We start from the raw sequence: 24934 nt of genomic DNA, 5'->3' as shown, positions 1-24934 counted from the left end.
CACTGCAGTATTGAGCCAAGTTCAAATCTGAATCTAAGAAGAACAAGAGGGGATTTATAGCCAAGGAGGTAGGGGGTTCTGTGGGTGGAAAATTAATAAGAAATATCGAGGGTCAGGGGGTAGAGAGTGGATTCTAGTTAAAGAGAACAGGATTCTTGCTGAAGGTGAGCAGATACCAAAATGGAGGGCGGGTGTGAAGAATTTGGCCAGGTGTTGAGGGTGATCACACATCAAGGGTAATTAGGTAACAAGGATGAGGGATTCTCTCCAAGCTGACTTAGCAGGATTCTTGTTGAAACTGGGCAATACAGGCCCAACAAGGAGGGATACTAAAGTCCAAGGTCAAAGAAGGCTTAGAGGAGCCTGAGTAAGGTTTGGTCAAGGCGAGAGCCTCCATCCTTACCTTGGCAAGCAGAGTCCTTTGCTGGTGCCACTGGCACCTACCTCACTTGGTCTGGCTCCAGGGCTGGGTCCACCCTTACCAACCTGCCCTGATGAACAGGCCAGTCCAGTCAAGTCAGAGCAAGAACATCCCACAGGGGTGAAGAATTGGCTCCCACCCAGTCCTAACTGTCCACCACCCACAGCCTCCAGATAACGCAGTGGGTGATGGGGTGGGGCAATGCAGAACCTGGCTGCTGGGGAGCCAGAATGCCCCCCACAGCTTCCCAAAGGTCACTGAATAGCTTCTCAGAGGTCCCACAGTCCAGTGGTTAGGACTCTGCCCTTCCGCTACAGGGGACACAGGTTCGATGCCTGGTAGGGGAACTAAGATCCTGAATACCACGCAGCACAGCCAGAAAGAAGACAAGCAAAAAAATCACTGAAATACTTGTCAGTCCCTCATGCCTGCAGCTGAAATCTCAGGGGTCATCTCAAGTACCCCTGTGGTCACCTCCAGTTCTGACCTCAACTTGGAGACAGTTGCCTCAGGCTGTTTCACCCAAGGATTTTGAGGAAGGAACAAGAGGCTTTAGGCTCAGTAAGCTTAGCTGCTGCAACTCTCATTTTTACTCAGGAAAAAAAAAATAGATAAAGAATTCACAACTCTTGGGATTTCCCTGGTGACCCTGGTGGCTGAAAATCCGCCTGCCAATGCCAGGGGCGTGGGTTCGATCCCTGGTCTGGGAGGACGCCACATGCTGCAGGGAGCTAAGCCCATGTGCCACGACTACTGAGTCCTCTCTCCCTAGAGCCTGTGCTATGCAACAAGAGAAGCCACCGCGATGAGACTGCCTGCTGCAATGGAGACCCAGTACAACCAAGAATAACTAAATAATTTAAAAAGAGAAGAAGAATTCAAGACTCTGCACCTCATCTATTGATCTGTCTATGACTTATTCCGAAGACCGGGCTGGCCTATGAGCCCAACGGTGTATTTCCACATTAGGAGTCAGGCTTTTTAATGGGTCTCTTCTGATACCAGCACCACTGAGCGAGCCAAGTGGGGGGCATGGCCTACAAAGAGGCAACTTCCTGTTGTAAGTGGCACATGTTGTGATCTGCCTGAGTTCCCAAAGGTTTTTGGTGTCTGTTTTGGCTGTGCTGGGTCTTCGTTGCGGTGTGGGCGTTTCTCTAGTTGCAGTGAGCGGGAGCCACTCTCTATCTGCAGTGCTCAGGTTTCTCATTTTGGTGGCTTCTCGTGCTGCTGAGCACAGGCTCTAGGGGACACAGGCTTCAGTAGTTGTGGCTCCCAGGCTCTAGAACACCGATTTAGTAGTTGAGGCACACAGGGCTTAGTTGCTCCGTGGCATGTGGAATCTTCCCAGACCAGGGATCGAACCCATGGCCCCTGCATTGGCAGGCAGAGTTTTGACCACTGAGCCACCAGAGAAGTCTGATCTTCCACCGTTTTAGCTGATTCCTTTTCTGTCTACCACTCAGACCCCAATCCTGTCTGGGCCTCACTCTCACGTCCTCTACCTTTGCATAGCATCCATCCAGAATTGACCCACTCTGACCAACCCTGCCTTGAGTTTCTGACCTGTATGCCATCAGCCCAAAGATTTCTGTCCCTCTTCAATATGCCTTCTTCTTAAATGTTCCCAAGGAAGTGCCTACCCCACCCCAAAGAAGCAAGACGGAGGAGCCAGGGGACCTTTTCATAGCTTCCTTCAAGTGTAGAGCCCACCAAGCCAAGAATTCCACTGCCATGGGGAATGAGTGTGTGAGTAGAGGAGAGAAATGGTGTTCCATATGCCCCTGCTCCTAAGATTTCCAGAGAAAAAAATTTTCGTAAGTGCCAAAAATATGGTAGGACTGCCCATGAAATCAGCTGTGCTATGAGACGTAAGTCATGGCTCAGGTTGTTCTGGATCTTCTTGTCCAGATCCTCACGTGGAGGATGGGGCTACGGATCTCACTGGAGCCTCTTTCATAACGCTGGAGGATCCACTCATATGGCCAGCAGGTCAGTGCTGGTGCATTGGTTCCTGTCCACACGAACTTGGCCATGTGTGGACCTCTCAAAGGGACGCCTATGTGTCCTCATGACTTAATGGCTGGCCTTCACCAGAGTGAGCTATCTGAGAGAGAAAGAGCACCAGGTGAAGGCATCAGTTTTATGACCTAGTGCTATGGTCTAATTCATATCAAATTCATATCATATCAGTTCAGTTCAGTCGCTCAGTCATGTCCGACTTTTTGTGACCCCCATGGACTGCAGCATGCCAGGCTTCCCTGTCCATCACCAACTCCCCGAGCCTACTCAAACTCATGTCCATCTTGTTGGTCATGCCATCCAACCATTTCATCCTCTGTCATCCCCTTCTCCTCCCACCTTCAATCTTTCCCAGCATCAGGGTCTTTTCAAATGAGATGGTTCTTCATATTAGATGGCCAAAGGATTGGACTTTAAGCTTCAGCCATCAGTCCTTCCAGTGAACACCCATGACTGATCTCCTTTAGGATGGACTGGTTGGATCTCCTTGTAGTCCAAAGGACTCTCAAGAGTCTTCTTCAACACCACAGCTCAAAAGCAACAATTCTTCAGTGCTCAGCTTTCTTCAGAGTCCAACTCTCACATCCATACATGACTACTGGAAAAACCACAACTTCGACTAGACCGACCTTTGTTGGCAAAGTAATGTCTCTGCATTTTAATATGCTATCTAGGTTGGTCATAGGTTTTCTTCCAAGGAGCAAGCATCTTTTAATTTCATGGCTGCAGTCACCATCTGCAGTGATTTTGGAGCACCCAAAAATAAACTCTGTCTCTGTTTCCATTGTTTCCCCATCTATTTGGCAAGGAGTGATGGGACCAGATTCCATGATCTTAGTTTTCTGAAGGTTGAGTTTTAAACCAACTTTTTCACTCTCCTCTTTCACTTTCATCAAGAGGCTCTTTAGTTCTTCTTCACTTTCTGCCATAAGGGTGGTGTCGTCTCCGTATCTAAGGTTATTTTATATTTCTCCCAGCAATTTTGATTCCAGTTTGTGCTTTATCCAGTCCAGCATTTCTCATGATGTATTCTGCATATAAGTTAAATAAATACAGTGACAACATACAGCCTTGACATACTCCTTTCCCAATTTGGAACCAGTCTGTTCTTTGTTCAGTATAACTTGTTTCTTGACCTGCATAAAGATTTTTCAGAAGACTGGTCAGGTGGTCTGCTATTCCCATCTCTTTAAGAATTTTCCACAGTTTGTTGTTATCCACGCAGTCAAAGGTTTGGTGTAGTCGTTAAAGCAGAAGTAGATGTTTTTCTGGAATTCTCTTGTTTTTTCAATGATCCAGTGGATATTGGCAATTTGATCTCTGGTTCCTCTGCCTTTTCTAAATCCATCTTGAACATCTGGAAATTCATGGTCCATGTACTAATAAAGCCTGGCTCAGAGAATTTTGAGCATTACTTTGCTAGCTTGTGAGATGAGTGCAATTGTTCAGTATCATATGATATCAAACCAGTCAATCCTAGAGGAAATCAACCCTGAATATTCATTGGAAAGACTGATGCTGAAGCTGAAGCTCCTATACTTTGGCCACCTGATGTGAAGAGCCAACTTACCAGAAAAGACCCTGCCAATGGGAAAGATTAAAGGCAAAAGGAGAAGGTGGTGACAGGGGATGAGATGGTTAGATAGAATCATTGACTCAATGGACATAAATCTGAGCAAACTCCAGGAGACAGTGAAGGACAGGGAAGCCTGGTGTGCTGCAGTCCAGGGGGTTGCAAAGAGTTGGACACCACTCAGCAACTGAACAGCAATTCATATGCTGAAACACTAACTTCTGATATGATGATATTAGTAGGGGAGAGCTTGGGAAGAGCTTCAGCCATGGAATTAGGGCCTTATAAAAGAGGGGCCCATTCATACCCCATTAGTAGATTCAACCGTTACCCCTCCACCTTAGATGAAAACTTGGGTGAGATCTTGGCTTTCACACCTTTGCCTATCATTCTTTTTTATTATATGTTTATTAAAAATATAACATAAAATTTACTATCATAACCATGTTTAAGTGTACAGTTCAGTAGTGTTAAGTATATTCATGTTGTTGTGAAAGATCTCCAGAACTGTTTCATCTGAAAAAAAAGTTCATCTGAAACTCTACCCATTAAATAGTTCCCATTTTCCCCCTCCTCTCAGTCCCTGGGAATTACCATTCTACTTTCTGTTCCTATGAATGTGATTACTTTGTATATCTCCTGTAAGTGGAAGCAGACAAGATTTGTCTCTTTGTGGTGAGGGTTTAGTAGCTAAGTCGCGTCTGACTGTTTATGACCCCGTGGACTCTAGTCTGCCAGGCTCCTCTCTCCATGGGATTTTCCAGGCAAGAATACTGGAGTGGGTTGCCATTCCCTCCTGCAGAGGATCTTCCCAACCCAGGGATCAAACGTGGGTCTTCTGCATTGCAGGCAGGTTCTTCACTGACTGAGCCATCGGGGAGCCCACTTAGCTTGATATCCTCAAGGTTCATTCATACTGGAAGGCGTGACAGAATTTCCCTCCTCTTGAAAGCTGAACGATATTCCATTGTTTGCATATACTGCATTTTGTTTCCTTATCCATTTATGGACTTTTCGTTTGCTTCTACTTCTTGGCTTATTGTGAAGAGCATTACCATAAACATGGATGTGGAAATATTTTTTTTAGACTCTACTTTCAATTCTTTTGGGTTTATACCCAATAGTGGGATTGCTGGATCATGGAATAGTCCTATTTTTAATTTTTTGGAACTCATTTTCTGTAGTGGCTATACAGTTCCCATTTGGGAAATGGGAACATCTCACCAAGGGTGCACAAGGGTTCCAATTTTTCCATATCTTTGCCAATACTTATTTTGTGCTATTTTTATAGTAGTCATCCAAATGAGAATGAGGTTTTATTTTGTTGCTATTTTGATATACATTTTGGCTAGTCATTCTTAAGTCATTCTTATGTCCTTTGGTCATTTTCAGCTAGAAGGAACAATCTCACTTTATAAATGTGATAGGCTGAGTAACATCCTTTACCCCGGCAAAGATACCCTAAGCACTGGAACCCATGGATGTTTTGCTACTTTACAAGGACAAATGAAGGTTGCAGATGGAATTAAGGTTTCTACAGCCACCCTTCTCCAAACCCCCAGATTGCCTATGACTTTTCCTGATGTAGAAGAGATGGAAGCTGGGAGGACATGTATGAGACAGCAAAGATTATCCTTGTCTAAGGCAAATATAGTATGACCTTTGCATCTTCTGTGTGGGATAGATTTCCAGTGACAATTCTTTCTCTTCTGTAGTACTATGTGGGGTCCTCAAAGTTATCCCCTCTGAGCCCTTGGGCAATCCTTGTCTCTGGCTGACTGCTTCTCACCCCATCTTCATCCTCTGCAGCCAGTGGTAACGTCCATTCTCTTACTGATGAAAGCCCCTCCCCTTAGGCATGAAGCATTTTAGAACAAGCCTTTCCAACAGTTCCAAGGCCAGATGCTTCCCACAGTCCTCTTGGTTCACTGGAATGTTCTGGCATGCTTTCCCCACTCCCCCTAGGGACAGATGTGCCATTTTCTCTCCACTGCAGAGATAATGTCTTCACTTGGCCACCAGGAAGGAATTCTAGCCACAGTCTTTGACCTTTCTAGAAATAAAAAATGCTTAAAATGCTTAAAATACATTAAAATGCATTAATGTGGCTGATCTTACCTTCTTGAATTTCTTCTAAACAATGGACTGGATTCATTTTCTTATGATGGATATTATAAACTACTTTTCTGTTCTTACTTTTTTAAATGCTGCCCAAGTTCATTTTTAGAATAAGTGTTTATAGAGCATATCTACATATAAGTCATTGTGTTTATACAGCATATCTATAGTAAAGCCAGATATGGTTTCATGCAGTGATAATATGGTAACAGTTGCAATAAATGAAATGTTTCCAAGAACTTGGGAATTTTGAGATAATTCACATTTTTGTTTCAGTAATTTGTTTTTTAGAGCTCTTTGAACATTTCCCCTAAACTCCTATGCTCCCTGACTTTAAATTCAATATAATGTCACCATGACTATAAGGGAAAGGAGAGTTTACAGGAACTCTCAGATAATTGCAAGTAATGTCAGCCTCTCCCCTTTCCCAAGCTTAAGTTTCTCAAAGAATTTTCACATTATGGGAAGCATTATTGCTGATGTCATTCATGACATAAACTATTATTCTTAATATCAGTTTAAACAACTTTCAAATGCAAGTCCAGGAAATGAAAACCAAAATTATCTTACAAATGAGAAATTCTCAATAATTTCCCCTTCGTTGATCATCTTGTGAGGAAAGCTCAGAAACGGATCAGCTGTTGACTCTTGGAAGAGAAGGAAGATATCGAAAAATGGGGAGGAGGAAGATGTGTGCTTGTTGGCTAAGTTGCATTAGTTGTGTCTGACTCTGTGTGACCCTATGGACTGTAGCTTTCCAGGCTCCTCTGTCCATTAGATTCTCCAGGTAAGAATACTGGAGTGGGTTGCCGTACCCTCCTCCAGGGTCCATCTCCTGCATTTGCAGGTAGGTTCTTAACTACTATCACCACCTGGGAAGCCCAGAGAAAGACTTAATTTTCATTAAATACCATTTTGAGCCTTTTGAATTTTATACTATACCTTCCCAATTCAAAATATTTAATTTTAAAAAGCAATGATTTACATTTGAAAGTATAAAACAACCATTCTAATGATCAGTTGTACAAGTAGAAGTTACCTTTTGATATTAGAAAACAGTTTTTAAAGTTCTGAGGTTAAATTAAATTGTGAGTATTAGATTTAGGTCTTACAATTAAGTTAAGCCTGGGCAATTTTTTAGTTTTTCTTCCTCTTTCTGTTCTCAGATTGCTTAATATTTCAACAAAAACAAAGAAACAACTTGGTTTTTGTAGGGAGAGAGTTTGTACAAAGGCATGTCTCTCTGACTGATGAGTCTAGTTTATTGTTTGTTGAGATCTGCCATCTATCAGGCTCTGTACTGGATGCTGGGAGATGAGGGTAAGAGACTCGTGCCTGCCCTGGAGAGAGAATTGCACAAGGGAAAGAGAAGGTGGTGCTTTGAAGCCTCAGAGCTATTCTTAGAGGAAGAGGGAAAATTTAGAATGAATACCCAGAGAGGACATAAGAAGAACTGGAAGCCAAAACGGAGTCCAGACACATGATCCAGCAGCTGCTAGTATCTGAAACCAAGGCGGCCTAAGGGTGTAGAGTGTGGTCAAAGCAATCAGTAAAAAGGAGCTTTTTTCCACAAGCCAGCTGTCCACACCCAAAGCAAAGTGGAAAACCAAGGCCCGAATTTCCCAAGCAACAGGTCCAGCTCTCAACGGTGATGAAATGATCACCCTGAGTCAAGTCATGTGTATGGAAATTTAAAGGGATGATCCTGACCTCCTAAGCTCCCGTAAAACCTTTATAAGCGTCAGCCTTTTTCATTTGTAAATCAGGAATAATAATCTCTACATTAGAAAATTGTTGGGAGGACTCGATAGAGTGTGTATAAAAGAGCTTTCATAATAGTATCAGGAGCATAAGAATTGCTCAATACGTGGCATCTGTTGTCCTTGTTGTTTTGTTAGCTGAAAATATAAATATCATAAAGGTGGATCCCATGATTTGGATCATTCAATCCTCATTTATACACCTTTCAGGCTGCCTTTCTGTACTGCCAATTCTGTGAAACTAGGAACTACATTTCCCAGACTCCTTTGTTCTTAGAGTCTGGGTGCCAGTTAAGTTCTGCCAGTTAGAGGCAATTGCATGAGATATGGAAGATGGAGGAGGCAGAGGCCATCTTCCTATTGCTATTTCTTCCCCAAACAAAGTCGCACAGTCATGAGTAACATTAGGGGACAGGGTGAGGTGGGGCAGGCAGTGGAAGAAGCGCCTGCCTGACCTCCAGGTTATAGCTGCATTGGTTGGCTCTTGATATCCATAAATGCTGTCCCCTGATTTCCACTCCCTAGCCCTTTCAATGACTTGTATGCATCCAATTCCTGTATTAAATCTTTATGGGGCAATATATTTATGGTAACAGTTCCTGTTTCTAGACTGAATCCTGACTGATTCAGAAATGGGTGTTTTATCTAAATAAATTTCATATGGAGACTTCTGTGAAAGAAGTTATTTCATACTACGGCCCCAAACTTACTTAGACTTAAATTATGAGTTCCCATGTTTAAACCAGTTTAGTGATCTCTTTATTGATGCCATTCTCTTTGACATAATACAATTAAAGTTTTCTGGGATCCAGAACAGATAACTCTGTATCTACATATCATTTTAAAAGGTAGAGTATATGTTTATGATGATCATAATCTATCCATTGTCTTTCTTTGTATTCTATTTGGTCAAGAGAAAAACGGTCCCTGAAATAATTTTGTTATCCAATATCTCCTCTTACTTATTTTCTTCGTATTAAGAAACCCAACTTTTAACAGAACACTGCTACACTGCTACTCTCCCTTGAAGCTAGGTCATAGCCAAATGACTAAAATTTAGCCAGTTAGATGTAAGAGAAAGTGTTTTGCAACTTCTGAAAAGTGTCTTTAGAAGGAAGGTACCGAGACTTCTGTGCCCCTTCCTCCTTCCTGCTGGCTGGAGTGTGAGTGTGATGGCAGGAGCACTAAGAGCCATCCTGGGTCATGAGGTAGTACACTAATCATGGCAGAGCAGAAGGGAATCATCTCTGCGGCCTACAGAGTCACCACATAGGCCCGGGTTGTGTAGCTCCAGATTTCTTTTACATAAGGAAAAAAATCAACCTCTAACTTTTTAAAGTCACTCTCATTTTGTTGCTGACTTGTTATCACATGGAGCCAAACCTGCCCCTACTTAATATAAGTGAAACAGCCAAACTTCTCTCCCTATCTATCAACCATGGTCAGTTTCTTGGTTTCTAAAAACAAGTGCATTCACCAAAAAAAACTGCTCAACTCCTGAAACACAATGAGGCATGTTACCCAAAATGCTAATCTGGGTATAGAATTAAAGACATAAAATGATTTCTCTGAGTCCGATTCAGTGGACACAGTAGTCAAAGTTTGTAAGTCAGGTGGATAACTTTGGTTTACTCATATTACTCTCAAAATCAAATCAAGGCATCAGTTTTTGGTTGAGAGAATAGCAAATGCTCAACCCTAGCTGGTGGTCCGTTAGGACTAGCGTTATTGATTCAAAACGGCTGAATTTTTATTTAAACTGACACTCTGCTAGTCACACCACGGTGACCACACCACAGTTGACCGCACATACAGTGGTATAATCTGCTTTGCAACTCTCTATTCCAGAGCCCGTAGATCAGAGGGTTGCAACACTGGGCAAAGGCAAAGACTCCAAAAAGCACCAGATTTAAAGCAAAGAAAAACACTCCACACATCTTTCCCAAACCAATGAATAACAGAGTTGGTATTATATGCAAGCCCAATTGTACTAAATGAATAAGGACTGTTTTCCTTGCTTTGATATTTGACCTATTAAAATGGCCAGCCCGTTTCCCTTCTTTGTATATCAGGGAGTAACTTACAAGAATGATAGACAGAAGAAGGAAAAGGAAAACCATGCCAATGGCTCTGGCAGGAATGCCATTCAAGACCACTGGGCAAAGGGGTTCAGATTTTAAAAGAGCAATCTGAGTAGGGCCAGTGCCCTCTATGAGGAAGAGGCAAGCATTCTTCAGTAGAATAATGAGCCAAGTCCCAGCCAGAATCTTATACTTAGTGGAATCTATAAAGGACACAGATGTCAAGGGCCAGCAGATCATCAGGTACGTATGGGCAGCCATCAAGGCCAGAGTGAAGAGGATCCCTTCTCCAGCACTCAGCTGTGCCCCAAACACCACCCAGCATACCAGGATGGGGCTGTTGGCCAGGAAGGCTCGCATCCCTTGGAAAACCACCCCCAGGCCACAGTAGGAGGAGATGCACAGCAGGTGGTGACAGAGGAGGATGTATCGAACCTCTTTCCTCAGTTTTGAATTCTGTGATATGATGGTGATAATGATGACCGTGATGAGCGTGGCGAAGGAGAAAGCCACCATGTACACGGAGACCTTCACAGTTGCTTCCAGCCTCAGCCAGTCTGACATGTTGCAGTGCTCAGAAGATAAGTTCATGGTCTTCGGGGCAACCTGGCTCCTGCAGGAGAAAAGATTAAGAAAGAATGAATCTGTGTTAAAGTTTCTTGCGTGGTTTTCTGACTCTCTGACCTTGCATACAGTCCCAAGGAACAGGCTGCCCATTTTTTGCTATAGGCGATGACAACTTTCAAGAGTATTGACATGGACCAAAGAAAGGAGAGAAGTCATCTGCTGTCTCACTTCCTCCAGACTTCCTTCTCCTCCATCAAAGTTGATTGGACCAAGAGTGAGGGAGTATCTGTCTCAGGGAAAGTTGTTCTGCAGACTGTGCTGAGTCCATAAGAATCCAACCCAAGGATTCTCAGAGAACGTAGTCTGACTGTGATGTCATGTAATTGACCTGTCACTCATGTTGGAGTGTAGACAAGAGGAAGAGAGAGAGAGAGAGAGAGAGAGAGGTTGGAGAGGAGCAAAGTGGAACCACAAAAGCCCTTGCAAGACAGAGAGCAACCTGGGTTTCTGATTCCACTAAGATGCCTTGCATTTTCTGCCTTAGGTTCTAAAAATATCACACCCCCCTGGATTATTTGAGCTAGCTTAAATAGGTTTCTGTTCCTTTACTCTGGCTCCTAGAGAGCAAAATATATAAAATGGACCCTAAAGAGGCACAGTCAATGCTAGTGGTTTCTCAAAGGGCAAGTCACAATGGAGATAATGGCAAGTCACATCTAGGCAACTTCCTGAGAATTGCCAATACCAAAGCTCCTCATGAAATCCCTTACTGAAGGCATAAGGTTTTTCGTACATAGTGTGTTGTCATCGTTTGTGGAGCACTTGCCCTGTTCTGATAGATTTGTGTGCCAGCGTCACGCTGTTGAACTCCAGGCTTTTATTCTCTGGATTCTCCAGTTCTTCAGAGAGGACTAGAAATTGTAATGGTCATTGGCAGGCTTTCTCTCAGCTGCAGATTTTTCCATCAAAATCCTACCCTAGAACCTGTCAATAAAAAACTGGAAAATGCACACCTGCCTGCATTAAATGCCTCCTCCTTAATCCCTTGCTCCCAGAGCACACAGAGCACCACCAGAGAAACGGAGAGCCCCCAAAGTGATGGTGTGAAGACCCCGGAGAGGGAACACTCTACCCCTAGCCTGGGGGAATGACATGAATGGAGCTCTGAGCCTAGATTTGCTGCCAGTAAGGAATATGACTTTGGATGCCAAACTCACTTTACTTCTCTGGTCTTGGGTTCCTTAAATCACAGCCAGGGAGCATCACCAAGCTCTGCATCCTTTCTCTCTACAGGCACAGAGTCAACCTCACGCACATCCTCAAGGGCTCTGGAGTATCTGGGCTTGTACCTTATTCTTGAGAACAAGACTGCCCCACCTCTACGCCTTCCCCATCTCACTAACTTGAATAGAAACCCTGGCTTTCTAGGACAGGCCTGCCTTGCCTTGCCAGGCCCCCTCCCAAGACCTGAGACCCAACCTCTGATTCCTTTAGGGAGAGTGAAGGCTTGCTGAGAGGACTACGGACAGACTAAAGCCAGGGCTAGATTTGAAGGGCCTTGATTCCATTCTAAGAGTTCAGATTCATTTTGTAGATAATAAGGAGGCTTGCATGATTAAAATTAAGAGTAGCACTTGCCCCAAGTTGGAAGCTAATAAGATATGCCCACTTCTGCTTACAGAGTGGTATTTGATAGGAACTCTAAAGAGCCTCTTGATGAAAGTGAAAGAGGAGAGTGAAAAAGTTGGCTTAATGCTCAACATTCAGAAAACTAAGATCATGGCATCTGGTCCCATCACTTCATGGGAAATAGATGGGGAAACAGTGGAAACAATGGCTGGTTTTATTTTGGGGGGCTCCAAAATCACTGCAGATGGTGATTGCAGCCATGAAATAAAAAGACAGTTACTCCTTGGAAGAAAAGTTATGACCAACCTAGACAGCATATTAAAAAGCAGAGACATTACTTTACCAACAAAGGTCCGTCTAGTCAAGGCTATGGTTTTTCCACTAGTCATGTATGGATATGAGAGTTGGACTATAAAGAAGGCTGAGCGCAGAAGAATTGATGCTTTTGAACTGTGGTGTTGGAGAAGACTCTTGAGAGTGCAAGGAGATCCAACCAGTCCATCCTAAAGGAGATCAGTCCTGGGGGTTCATTGGAGGGACTGATGTTGAAGCTGAAACTCATATACTTTGGCCAACTGATTCAAAGAACTGACTCATTTGAAAAGACCCTGATACTGGGAAAGATTGAGGGCAGGAGGAGAAGGGGATGACAGAGGACGAGATGGTTGGATGGCATCACTGACTCAGTAGACACGAGTTTGGGTAAACTCCAAGAGCTGGTGATGGACAGGGAGGCCTGGCATGCTTCAGTTCATGGGGTTGCAAAGAGTCGGACCTGACTGAGTGACTGAACTGAACTGAACTGCTGAGCAGGGAGCTTCCCTGGTGGTTCAGACAGCAAAGAATCTGTCTACAATGAATGAGACCCAGGTTCGATCCCTGGGTTAGGAAGATCCCCTGGAGAAGGAAATAGCAACCCACTCCAGTACTCCTGCCTGGAGAATTCCCACGAACTTGGCAGTCTACAGTCCATGGAGTTGCAAAGAGTTGGATATGACTGAGCAACTAACACTCACTAACGCTCAGTCACTCTGCAGAGCAGGCAGCTTGCAAGGCAGAAATGTGCTCAATGAAGACAGTACAACCATAGCAAAGGGCTTCAAATACTCTTTTAAACACATGAAATCTCCAGGAAGGCTGCAACTCTGCAAAATCAGCAAGGGCAATAATATTGGCTTTAATATATTTATGAGACTTCAAGAAGACCAGCAATTTATTCAGGATCACGTAGCCAGAAAGAATCTCCCAGTCTCCAGATTCATATTTCCTTCTCGGAGGCATATTTGCATATCAAGAACCCACAGCTACCAAACCCACATAATCAGCGCTCATCTCTACATACAACCTCCACTTAATGACAGTTCTTAAAGTCTTTTCCTTCTGGAGTTTAAAATTTTCCTTCTAGCCCAAAATGCTACTTTGGCTTCAGTTTTGAAATAAGACACTGAAGCTAAGAGACTTCAGCAAAGATTTATGTTATGTCCACAACTGTCCTGAAAAAAAAAATCAGAATCAGCTGTCACCCCTCCCTACGCAAATCCTATAGGAAACAGATGTGTGCGAGGGCTGGAGTGGGTCCATACAGGCCCAGTGAAGCACCTGGGTCTCGTCCTAAAAGCCCTGCTTAGGACCAACCCCTGAGGGCAACAAGCCGCCCTCAGCAGGAGACTGAATCCACAAATGGGTGTAGCCAGACCATATATAAAAACACAGCTCTCACCTACCACCTGCAGCACCCTTCCCCCAAACCAAGCCCTTATCTACGGTAACTGGCCTGGGAAGGCAGTCTGCCTGTGGCACGTCAGACTTGGGGGAAGTTGGATGATGGTCTCCGACAGCAATTTCCGTGAAATCCAAACAGCCAGACTTGGTTACCAGCTGCCAACTTCTCTAATTTTTGTCCCTGCTTCCAACTTAGGACCAAGCAGAAGTCAAATATGCACCCCTAACTGATCACACAGGGCTTCCCTGGTAGCTCAGTAGTAAAGAATCTGCCTGCTAATGCAGGAGAAGTGGGTTCAGTCCCCAGGTTGGGAAGATCCCCTGGACTAGGAAATGGCAACCCACTTCAGTATCCTTGCCTGAGAAATCTCATGGACAGAGGAGCTTGGCGGGCTATAGTCCGCGGGCTCACGAAGAGTTGGACATGACTGCGTTAACTATAAATGACAATGATAACAACCGATCACACAGGACACCCCACTTCCTGTTGGCCACCTCCCACTTCCCTAGGCCCACAGTTCCCCATCAGAGTACCTGAAAAACCCTCCTTTGTTTCTGTCAGAGAGCTCTCCCACTCCTCTGCCTGTCTGTGGTTCTCCGCCAAAATGCAGGCAATGGTGGCATCGAGAAGCCAGAACTTAACTCACTTTCAGGAAGCTGAGGACAACTTCTCTCGGATCCAGCTAGACTCCCCTCCCCACCCAACCCAGAACCTGCACCTGGGAATTTCTGAAGGAGGAAAAGTCTCCTCTCTCTGAGAAGGAGACAGGCTTTCCTTCCTGGGTGCCCACTGTCAGTCAGGCAGCGTCTGCCAAGACTAGGGCCAGTGCAGACTTACTGCAAAGGAGAAGTCCTCATTAGCCGAAAACAAACTTCAGAAATGATCTCAGCAGCTACTGGCTGCTGACAGAAGGCCAATGAAAAAAAGTAGATGCTTCCAGAATGGCCCCCAAAACCTTCCCAAATGATGAGACCTCCTTCCCCACAATAAACCTACAACCTTCTCTTTAAACATGTCTTCCCCTTTGCTTCTAACTGCAGCCTTACTTCTTTGGTACTTTAAAAATCACTTCAGTCTGTGAAGCTTCTGTGATCGCCTCTGTTTTTCTTCTCCAAGTGGGCAGGAAGGAAGGGAGGGAGCCTGTATTTACTGAACACCGGGCACTTGACATCAAGAATAAGCACTTAGTATTAGCTGTGAGTGTTCACCATCTGGTAATGGCTCCCAGAGGTGACATGGGGAACTGCGTGAACTCACAAAGCCATGAAGGTATATCTTGTGACTTCTAAAGACAGGAGAATCACATATTTTTCTAGTGAGTGTTTTCCCACACAGTGAACTTTTGTTAACCTGCCCCCTCCCCGACTTTTTTTTTTTAATAAAAAAGGAAATCCTCCAGCTTCCTTCCCCAATTTTTTTCTGATTAAAACTTTGATCTGCAGACATTCTTCTAAGCACTGCTAAGATTCCTTAATCTAGAGACCTTGTTTTAATAGAAACATGACATTTCCTTAATGCTCAAAAACACTTCCTAAAAAATGACATACACCACACAACTACTGTCAATTAATCCTTGACAAAGGAGGCAAGAGAAAAGACAGTTTCCTGGGCAAGTGACTTTGCGAAAGCTGAACAGCTGCATGTAAATCAATGAAAGTAGAAAACTCCTCACACCATACATAAGGTGGCTTGCAGACTTAATTATAAGTAATGACACCATAAAACCTCTAGAAGAGTCATACCAATACTTTCTTAGGCTGCTCTCCCACAGCAAAAGAAATAAAAGCAAAAATAAATGAGGGAATTTCATGGGGGTCCAATGCTTAGGACTCCAAACTTCCACAGCAGAGGGCATGAGATGGTCCCCGGTAAGGGAACCAAGATCCTACAAACCACACTGCACAGCCTACCCTCCAAAATTTTTAAAAATAATAAACTAATGACACAATCAAACTTATATGCATTTGCCAGCAGAGAAGACCATACATAAAACAAAAAGACAACCTATGAACTGGGAGAAAATATTTGCAAACCATGTGACAGATAAGGGCTTAATTTCCAAAATATACAAACAGATCACACAGCTCAGTATAAAATAAAAAGCAAGCCAATCAAAAATGAGCAGAAGAACTAAACAGACATTTTTTTCAAAGACACACAGATGGGCAACAGGTATGTGAAAAGATGCTCAGCATCACTAATTATTAAAGAAATGCAAATCAAAATCATAATGATTTGCCTCACACAGGTCAGAATAGCCATCATCAAAAAGTCTACTAACACACATACATGGAATTTAGAAAGATGATAATGATAACCCTGTATACAAGACAGCAAAAGAGACACAGATATAAAGAACAGTCTTTTGGACTCTGTGGGAGAGGGAGAGGGTGGGATGATTTGGGAGAATGGCATTGAAACATGTATAATATCATATAAGAAACGAATCGCCAGTCTAGGTTCAATGCAGGATACAGGATGCTTGGGGCTGGTGCACTGGAATGACCCAGAGAGATGGTATGGGGAAGAAGGCAGGAGAGGGGTTCAGAATTGGGAACAGGTGTACACCTGTGGTGGATTCATGTTGATATATAGCAAAACCAATACAGTATTGTAAAGTAAAATTTTAAAAAAGATAAAAATAAAGTCTACACATAACAAATGCTGGAAAGGATATGAAGAAAAAGGCTGCAAACCGATGCAGGCACTATGGAGAACAGAATGGTACTGGTTTATGTCGTGTCTGACTCTTGCGATCCCATGGACTGTAGCCTGCCAGGCTCCCCTGTCCATGGGATTCTCCAGGCAAGAATACTGGAGCGGATTGCCATTTCCTTCTCCGGGGGCTCTTCCTGACCCAGGAATCAAACCTGGGTCCTCTGCATTTGCAAGTGGATTCTTTACCAACTGAGCTATGAGGGAAGCCTGGAAAACACTGTGCTGCTGCTGCTTCAGTCGTGTCTGACTCTGTGCGACCCCGTAGACAGCAGCCCACCAAGATCCTCTGTCCCTGGGATTCTCCAGGCAAGAATACTGGAGTGGGTTGCCATTTCCTTCTCCAATGCATGCATGCATGCTAAGTCGCTTCAGTCATGTCTGACTCTGTGTGACCCCATGGACAGCAGCCCACCAGGCTCTTCTGTCCACAGAAGTCTCTAGGCAAAAGTACTGGAGTGGGTTGCCATTTTCTTCTCCAGAGAGAACACTTTGGAGGTTCCTTAAAAATGTAGAGTTGCCATATGATCCAGAAATCCCACTCCTGAGCATATATCTGGAAAATACTTACTATAATTCAAAATAATATTAATCCATGTATCCAGTGTTCACTGAAGCACTATTTACAATAGCCTAGACATGGATGCAACCTAATGCCCAGTGACGAATGGATAAAGAAGATGAGGTATATATCTACAAGGGAATATTATTCACCCATAAAAAATAATGAAATATTGCCATTTATGGCAACATGGGTGGACCTAGAGATTATCATACTAAGTGAAGTAAGGCAGAGAAAAACAAATATCATACGATATTCCTTCTATGTAGAATCTAAAAAGAAATGATACAAACGAACTTATTTATAAAACATAAACAGATTCACAGACATAGGAAACAAACTTGTGGTTACCCAAGGGGAGAGCAAAGGAAGAAGATAAATTAGGAATTTGGGATTAACAGATACACAGTGCTATATATAAAATAGATAAGGCACAAGGACCTAGTGTATAGGACAGGGAACTATATTCAATATCTTATAATAGATTATAATGGAAAAAAACTTGAAAAGGTATACACACACAAACACATACACATATACATACATGAATCACTTTGCTGGTCACCTGGAACTAACACATCATTGTAAATCTACTGTACTTTAATAATAATAAAAAAATTTTGCACTCACGTCTTTATTGAATACCTTGAGATTTTTGAAACACCAGGCAACCCATTCACAAGGGCAGGTTGAAACAAATCTCCAGACCTGGAATATAAATATTCAAGAAGTATTGGAAAGAAGGTTGCTCATAAAAATGGTGATGAAGCTCTTCCATTTTATGACTTAGATATTGATAGATGTGTGTGATCCAACTTATTACAGTAATGATGATATCTGTATGAACAAAGAGGACACAAATTAACGGCAGATCTCACTGTAGTATGCACATCTATGTACTATGAAAACAGAAATAAAGCATGGGGGTCATTCCAGAATTTCAGAGAAGATTATGCAATGCTAACTATAATGGTATCATACGAAAATGGCATTTTCATATATCATAGAAACTTAAGTAATGAATGTATATGAAATTAAGGTACACTGGTTAAAATAAAACAAGCATTCAGTTCTACCTGGATGGAGCTCTCTGCATTTACATGGGACTAGCCAAGGAACAAAACTGGTAGAGATGAACAGTGACTCAATAGGTTGGTGAATTCCAATTGCCTATGCGCATAGATCAAGAGCTGCAGATATTCAGAAACCAACACAGACCACAGCTCTGGGATTAGGGCGTTTACACAATCCTGAATCTTCTGGCAGGTAGTAAATAATTGGCCTTTCTCCTTTCCTGCCTGTTTCTCGGAATGCCAAAGGTCAATACGATGTCTATAAACCACAAAAAGCAAGCAGCAATCTAAATACTGCTGAGAAAATGATTCTCAATACTACTTCTCAGAATCTGAAAGGATTTTTGTCCTTGGTCTATCAGTTTCTATTAATAACAAGAGTTCACCTTGCGGCATTTACTTTTGAAATATGCTAAAGCTATCTTTTTAACTTTTTTAACTAATTTATTTTAATTGGAGGCTAATTACAATATTGTGATGATTTTATTGTTACGTTGTTGCAATTATTAAGCTAGTTGCAAGTTAACTTACCTGTATATGACTTTATCATTATTAAAGCTTATAAAATAACATACAACAGCCACAATGGTGAATTTTGTGTTTGCTAGCAGGCAGTCCTCTGGTCCATAGCCTATGGTTTCCTTTCTTTGCACAGTTACGATAATTGCCCCATCCTAAGCAATAAACACACTCTTTCTGTCTCAGAGGACCACGCCTGGCTTTAGCAGTGAACTGGATGTTTCATCAGTACACTCTTGGCAAAGTTGCAATCAGCAGCTTTCATGAAATGCTTTGGCTTTCTCACTCTGATTCGGCCTCAGGGATGATCGTAAACTTTCTGTCAGATTGGATTTCATTACCCCAAATTAAAGTACAATTGAATTTTAACTAGTCTTACTAAGCTTTTTTTGTATGGTGTGATTGGTTTTATGGAAAAGAACTCCTTAGACTTTGAAATCTACATATAATAAACATTACTGGGTTAACATGGTGCTTATTAAAAAAAAAATTATTTAAGGCATGTGAGATCTTACTTCCCTGATCAGGAACTGAACCTGTGCCCCCTGCAGTGGAAGCTTGGAGCCTTAACTACTGGACCAGCAGGAAAGTCCCAGTATTCTTATCTTTACCAGATATCTTTGCGTCATTCGTATTATACATGTCACTCAAAACCAACTCTCTAGACCTGAAAAATGTATTAACTATAAGATTTTAAACAAATCTAATAATTGAAAGTGAAAATTCATGGACTGTCTTAACTGTTTCCCTGTTCTGAGAAGTTGGTATCATTTATGAGAAAGATGGCAAAAACATAGACAAGTTTCAAATATTTTACCTTGAAGAATATATACGAAACCACAAACCTTTAAAATAAAGACAGGTGGGTTCCTTTCTCTTTTTCCCAAAAGGAGGTTCTAGAGAAGGTATTCTTTCTTCTCTTGCATGAAAAATCAGGCTGGGAGATGTTGAGATGAATCCCCAGCAGTACAGACATGGGGCTAGCTGGGAAAACCTCCTAGAAAAAGTAAGGGCGTCAAAACCTTTAATAAGCCTGTTTGAGGAAAACAGAAACTTGTAAAGAATCCTTCGATATGTGCGTGCATGCTAAGTCGCTTCAGTCGTGTCCAACTCCTTGCAACCCTACGGACTGTAGCCCGCCAGGTTCCTCTGTCCGTGGAATTCTCCAGGCAAGGATATTGGAGTGTGTTGCCATGCCATGCTCTCCTTCAGGGGATCTTCCCAACCCAGGGATCAAACCCATGCCTCCTGCATCTCCTGCATTGGCAGGTGGGTCTTTATCACTAGCGCCACCCGGGAAGCCCAAAGAAGGCCTTTAGGAAACTACAACTGCTCAAAAAAAAAAAAAAAAAGAAAGAAAAAGAAAAAAAAAAAAACAGGCTGGAACTGTGGACAGGAGTTAAGGGCAAACCTGATAAAGACAAACTTACAGATGATACAGAGGAAGAATCAGTCAGGAAAGTATCTGGTTTAGGAAACACATGAACGGTGCAGTTAGCTAGATCTAGATACTGGCCAGCTTTAGAGTTTGGCTCAAATAACTAAGAGGGTTTCCAAACCTTCAGGATGCTGACACGGAGAAGCTACCTCCTCAAGGAGCAAGGAGCAGTCATCAGAGGGATTCTCCGTGTGCAACACAACTGGATGGATACAGTACAGGATGCAAGGCCTTCTGGCAGGTGAGGTGGAAGTGTAAGTCGCTCAGTTGTGTTCGACTCTTTGCAACCCCATAGATTCTATATGGGATTCTTCAGGCCAGAACACTGGAGTGGGAAGCCATTCCCTTCTCCAGGGGATCTTCCCAACCCGGGGATCAAACCCAGGTCTCCCACATTGCAGGTGGATTCTTTACCAGCTGAGCCACCACGGAAGCCCTGGCAGGCGGTGGGGGTGGGGGGAGGCCTTAAATAAGAATACAATGGCTGAGATGAATACATACAGCTGGTTCTTCCCAATAAATGCACAGCTGTGTCACTCTGGTCTAGAAGCCTTGCACCAGCACTCAAAGAACCTTCCAAGATAACTCTAAATTTCCAGCCTTCCCTTTCCCCACCTCCTCGGCCACTGAAACTATCCACATCCATGGGCTCCAGGAACCTATCCGTCAGGTCCTTGTGCACGTGTGCTGCTGCAGCAAACTCTGCCAAAGCGTCAGGCTCCATCACCATTTCCTGGTTATTGCCAATTTTACTCTACTTGAGTATTTGCCTTGTTTCTGACTGTCAGCCTGCACCGCTCACAAATGTGTGTCTGCCACTCAATTTAGGTCTTGACTTTCCAGATTCCTGATCTCAGAACACTGAATATTATTTCTGGATGAGGACTGATGCCCACATGTGACCACTTGCTTTTTTCAGAGTTACCAGTGATGCCATGTAAATCCCCACCTGGTCCTCAGGGAACTGTGACCTGGTTGGAAGGCAAATGTACCTACAGGAGGAAGTGCAGCCTCCAGAAGAGAGGATCGTAGGTGATAATAGAGATGAGCCAAAATGACTTACAAATAGATGAGAAAAGAAGAGAAGCTAAAGGCAAAGGAGAAAAGCAAAGATAAACCCATTTGAATGCAGAGTTCCAAAGAATAGCAAGGAGAGATAAGAAAGCCTTCCTCAGGAATCAATGCAAAGAAATAGAGGAAACCAATAGAATGGGAAAGACTAGAGATCTCTTCAAGAAAATTAGAGATACCAAGAGAATATTTCATGCAAAGATGGGCTCAATAAAGGACAGAAATCGTAGAGACTTAACAGAAGTAGAAGATATTAAGAAGAGGTAGCAAGAATACACAGAAGAACTTTACAAAAAAGATTTTCATGACCCAGATAACGACAATGGTATGATAGCTCACCTAGAACCAGACATTCTGGAATGCTAGGTCAAGTGGACATTAGGAAGCATCACTACGAACAAAGCTAGTGGAGGTGATAGAACTCCAGTTGAGCTATTTCAAATCCTAAAAGATGATGCTGTGAAAGTGCTGTACTCAATATGCCAGCAAATCTGGAAAACTCAGCAGTGGCCACAGGATTGGAAAAGGTCAGTTTTCATTCTAATCTCAAAGAAAGGCAATGCCAAAGAATGTTCAAACTACCACACAATTGCACTCATCTCACATGCTAAGTAATGCTCAAAATTCTCCAAGCCAGGCTTCAACAGTATGTGAACTGTGAATTTACATATGTTCAAGCTGGATTTAGAAAAGGCATGGGAACCAGAGATCAACTAGCCAACATCCATTGAATCATCAAAAAAGTGAGAGCGTTCCAGAAAAACATCTACTTCTGTTTTATTGACTATGCCAAAGCCTTTGACTATGTGGATCACAACAAACTGTGGAAATTCTAAGATACAGAGAGGGCTTGATGATAAGATTAAGGTGTCTCTTTGCATAACATCAGGAGGTGACTAATTTGACCCTGGCAATGTAAACCATGGAAACCGTTCAGCATATTTGTGGTTCAGCAGAGAGGATATTGTAATAACAGCTGAAAATAGATAACGTAAACCATGGAAACCATTCAGTGTATTACAGTATCCTGAGCAGAGAGGATACTGTAATAACAGCTGAAAATAAAAGGATTTCTGGGGCTTCCCTGGTGATCCAGCAGCTAAGACTCTGTGCTCCCAATGCAGGGTGACCAGGTTCGATTCCCGGTTGAGGAACTAGATCCCATATACCACAACTAAGAGTTGCATGCCACAGCTAAGCCCTGGAGCAACCAAATGAATAAAAATAAATATTTTTGAAAAATAATAATAAGAAGAAGGATACTTGTTCCCTGGGAAGCAGCAAAAAGCAAAGGCCAACACCAAAGAAGCAAAGGGGCCTTGATTAATGTAATATCCTGATCCACTCAACAAGTACTTCCCACAAGCTGAGATATTCACAAGGCTGCCACAGTAATATCATTGTATTCAATGAATATCTACCATGTGCCAGAGTACTATGTGAAATGTTTTTAGTTAGCTATCTGGAAAAATAAGACAGAATTGCAGGGCAATTAAGCTTGTGAGCCACACTTCTGAGGCTGTACTCTAGGGTCTGTGAGTCTCAACTACTGAAGCCCATGTGCCCAGAGGCCGTGTTCTGCAAAAAGAGAAGCCACCGCAATGAGAAGCGTGTACCACAAGGAAAAGTAACCTCCACTCAGTGCACCTAGAGAAAGCCCATGCGCACCAGTAAAGACCCATTGCAACTAAAACTAGTAAATAAATAAATAAAATTAAGTTTAAAAGAAAAGAAAACAACATCCCACTTAAGGAAAAAGAACAATAAGACAGAATCCGTTTGTGGAGCTCACGGTCTTTGAAGGAAAACAGATACATAAGCAAATAGTTTCAACACTATGAGTTAAGAGGTTTAATTAAAAAATGTCATGGAAACCCAGTGAAGGGAGTCTACTCTTCCCAGAAGCATCAGGGGAAATTCTCATAGGCAGCGCCCCTAGGAATTAATAGGATTCATCCATTCAACTAGCTGGCCTTCCATTCATTCATCATGGATGTGCTGAGCACTTCTGATCGTTCTAGATGCTGTGTGTACAATACTGAACAAGACAAACAGGGTTCCTCCCTGAGTGGCGCTTATTTAATCCATTCCTGTGGGAGGGAGTGGATGACATTACCAGGAGAAACACAGAATGTTCCCTTCAGACCACCCAATATCCACCCTCTGGCCTCATTTCCTCTCCCACATATATTTTCCGACTGAGACCAGAGTGCCTTGACCTCTCAAATGGGAGTATTTTGATCCTTTTCGTAAGTACAGCTCTCACCATGACACAGAATTGCCAGTTCGTTTCTTCCCATTGCAGTGAGAATAATTTTGGAAGTACAAGATCAGATAAAATCACGTTTCTGAAGATGCATAGCTGGGAATCAATTTCAAGCAGAAATAAAAGTGAGTCATGGGACGCTCAGGCTGCCATGAGATTTCCTTACCTTCTTTCACCAGTAGAAGTCTTTCCTGCCAGTGGAACAAGTTCTCTTTTCTAGGATACAGTACGTGGAAGAGCAGCAGGAGTTTCTTCATGAATTGTAGGAAGAACTCCCGATACCCAGCATCTAACAGAAGTGAAGCCAGACACGTATTCCACTTTGATTTCTTCCTACACCCTGAGTCTTCAGACCTGGGGCCCCTTCTGTGGTGCCTACAGCCAGTGTCACACTGTGATTCAGGGTGCCGAGAATGCTGGGGACTCTCTAGGGTGGCCACTTCCTGAAGGAACACTCAGCACCCTCTGTCCAAGAAGGAAGTGGGGGAACAGGGCCAGCTCCTCCCCTTCTGTGCACAGAGGCTCCTCTGCAAAGAGACACATGTGCTCTGCACCCCATATGGTATTGGGACCCCCTTCATAGTGCTTGAAGGTGACAAGTGAAAATGTCTCTAGAGAAAGCTAAAATATTTCCTACCCTAACATTGGAGAAAAATTCTAACCACTGGAACCAGTGGTTTCAAACCAGACTAACCTTCAAAGATCTCAGATTACGCCTTTAGGAATGACCACAATTTCATAACAGAGGCAAGAGAAAGACAGTTAGAAACTTCTGCAAAGCACAGTTGGTACCACTGTGAAAACTCATAGTTCCTGTTTGCCAACACGTCTGCTTTAAATCTCTTAAGCAATTAATTGCATTGCAAGTGTTATGTGTCAACTTATCCTCATATTTAGAGTTTTCATTTTTATTCAAATCATGCATGCATGCAGTCGAAAATGAAAAATGCAGACAAACCTAAAAAGCAAGATTTTTAATTCCTCATATTCCTGCCACTTGAAGATAACCTCCGTTGGCACTTTGGTGCATATCCTTCCAGACATTTTTCTGTGTTTAGGTGGATTTTGGTGTAAGCTTCTCAACACCCATTCCATGCCATACCATCGTGGAACATTCACAGTTTTTTGGGGATTTGCCGACTCTTAGCCCCCATATAGATCCTGATTTGACTAAATGCAATTATGATCACCTCATGCTGGCTCAGAGGTTAAAGTGTCTGCCTGGAATGCGGGAGACCAGGGTTCGATCCCTGGGTTGGGAAGATCCCTTGGAGAAGGAAACGGCAACCCACTCCAGTATTCTTGCCTGGAGAATCCCATGGAGCGAGGAGCCTGGTAGGCTACAGTCCATGGGGTCACAAAGAGTCGGACAGGACTGAGCAACTTCACTTAACTTACA

At 43.0% G+C, this 24934-nt stretch overlaps 1 protein-coding gene across 6 annotated transcripts; it reads right to left on the bottom strand.

Annotated features, from left to right (window-relative positions):
• Positions 1-7053: 7053 nt before the first annotated feature.
• GPR148 (G protein-coupled receptor 148) lies at positions 7054-23988 on the bottom strand. Of its 6 annotated transcripts, none has more exons than XM_069578614.1 (4): positions 23702-23988; positions 19606-19757; positions 17799-17876; positions 7054-10585 (listed from the first exon to the last, which is right to left on the bottom strand). In XM_069578614.1, exon 4 carries the CDS (start codon positions 10561-10563, stop codon positions 9646-9648), a length of 918 nt encoding a protein of 305 aa, XP_069434715.1. In that variant the 5' UTR covers positions 10564-10585; positions 17799-17876; positions 19606-19757; positions 23702-23988; the 3' UTR covers positions 7054-9645. The 6 variants fall into 6 exon arrangements, with proteins under 6 accessions (XP_069434715.1, XP_069434716.1, XP_069434714.1 ...); XM_069578615.1 differs by having other exon boundaries at positions 17814-17876; positions 23702-23986; XM_069578613.1 differs by having other exon boundaries at positions 17799-18005; positions 23702-23950.
• Positions 23989-24934: the final 946 nt, after the last annotated feature.

This window comes from Ovis canadensis, chromosome 2 (genome assembly GCF_042477335.2).
Source record: "Ovis canadensis isolate MfBH-ARS-UI-01 breed Bighorn chromosome 2, ARS-UI_OviCan_v2, whole genome shotgun sequence".
In the NCBI taxonomy this organism is placed as follows: domain Eukaryota; kingdom Metazoa; phylum Chordata; class Mammalia; order Artiodactyla; family Bovidae; genus Ovis; species Ovis canadensis.
This window is presented reverse-complemented; position numbering and strand designations above follow the sequence as displayed.

Coding starts and splice junctions, on each gene's coding strand:
- GPR148 (XM_069578614.1), bottom strand. CDS start 10,563: ATGAACTTATCTTCTGAGCACTGCAACATGTCAGACTGGCTGAGGCTG.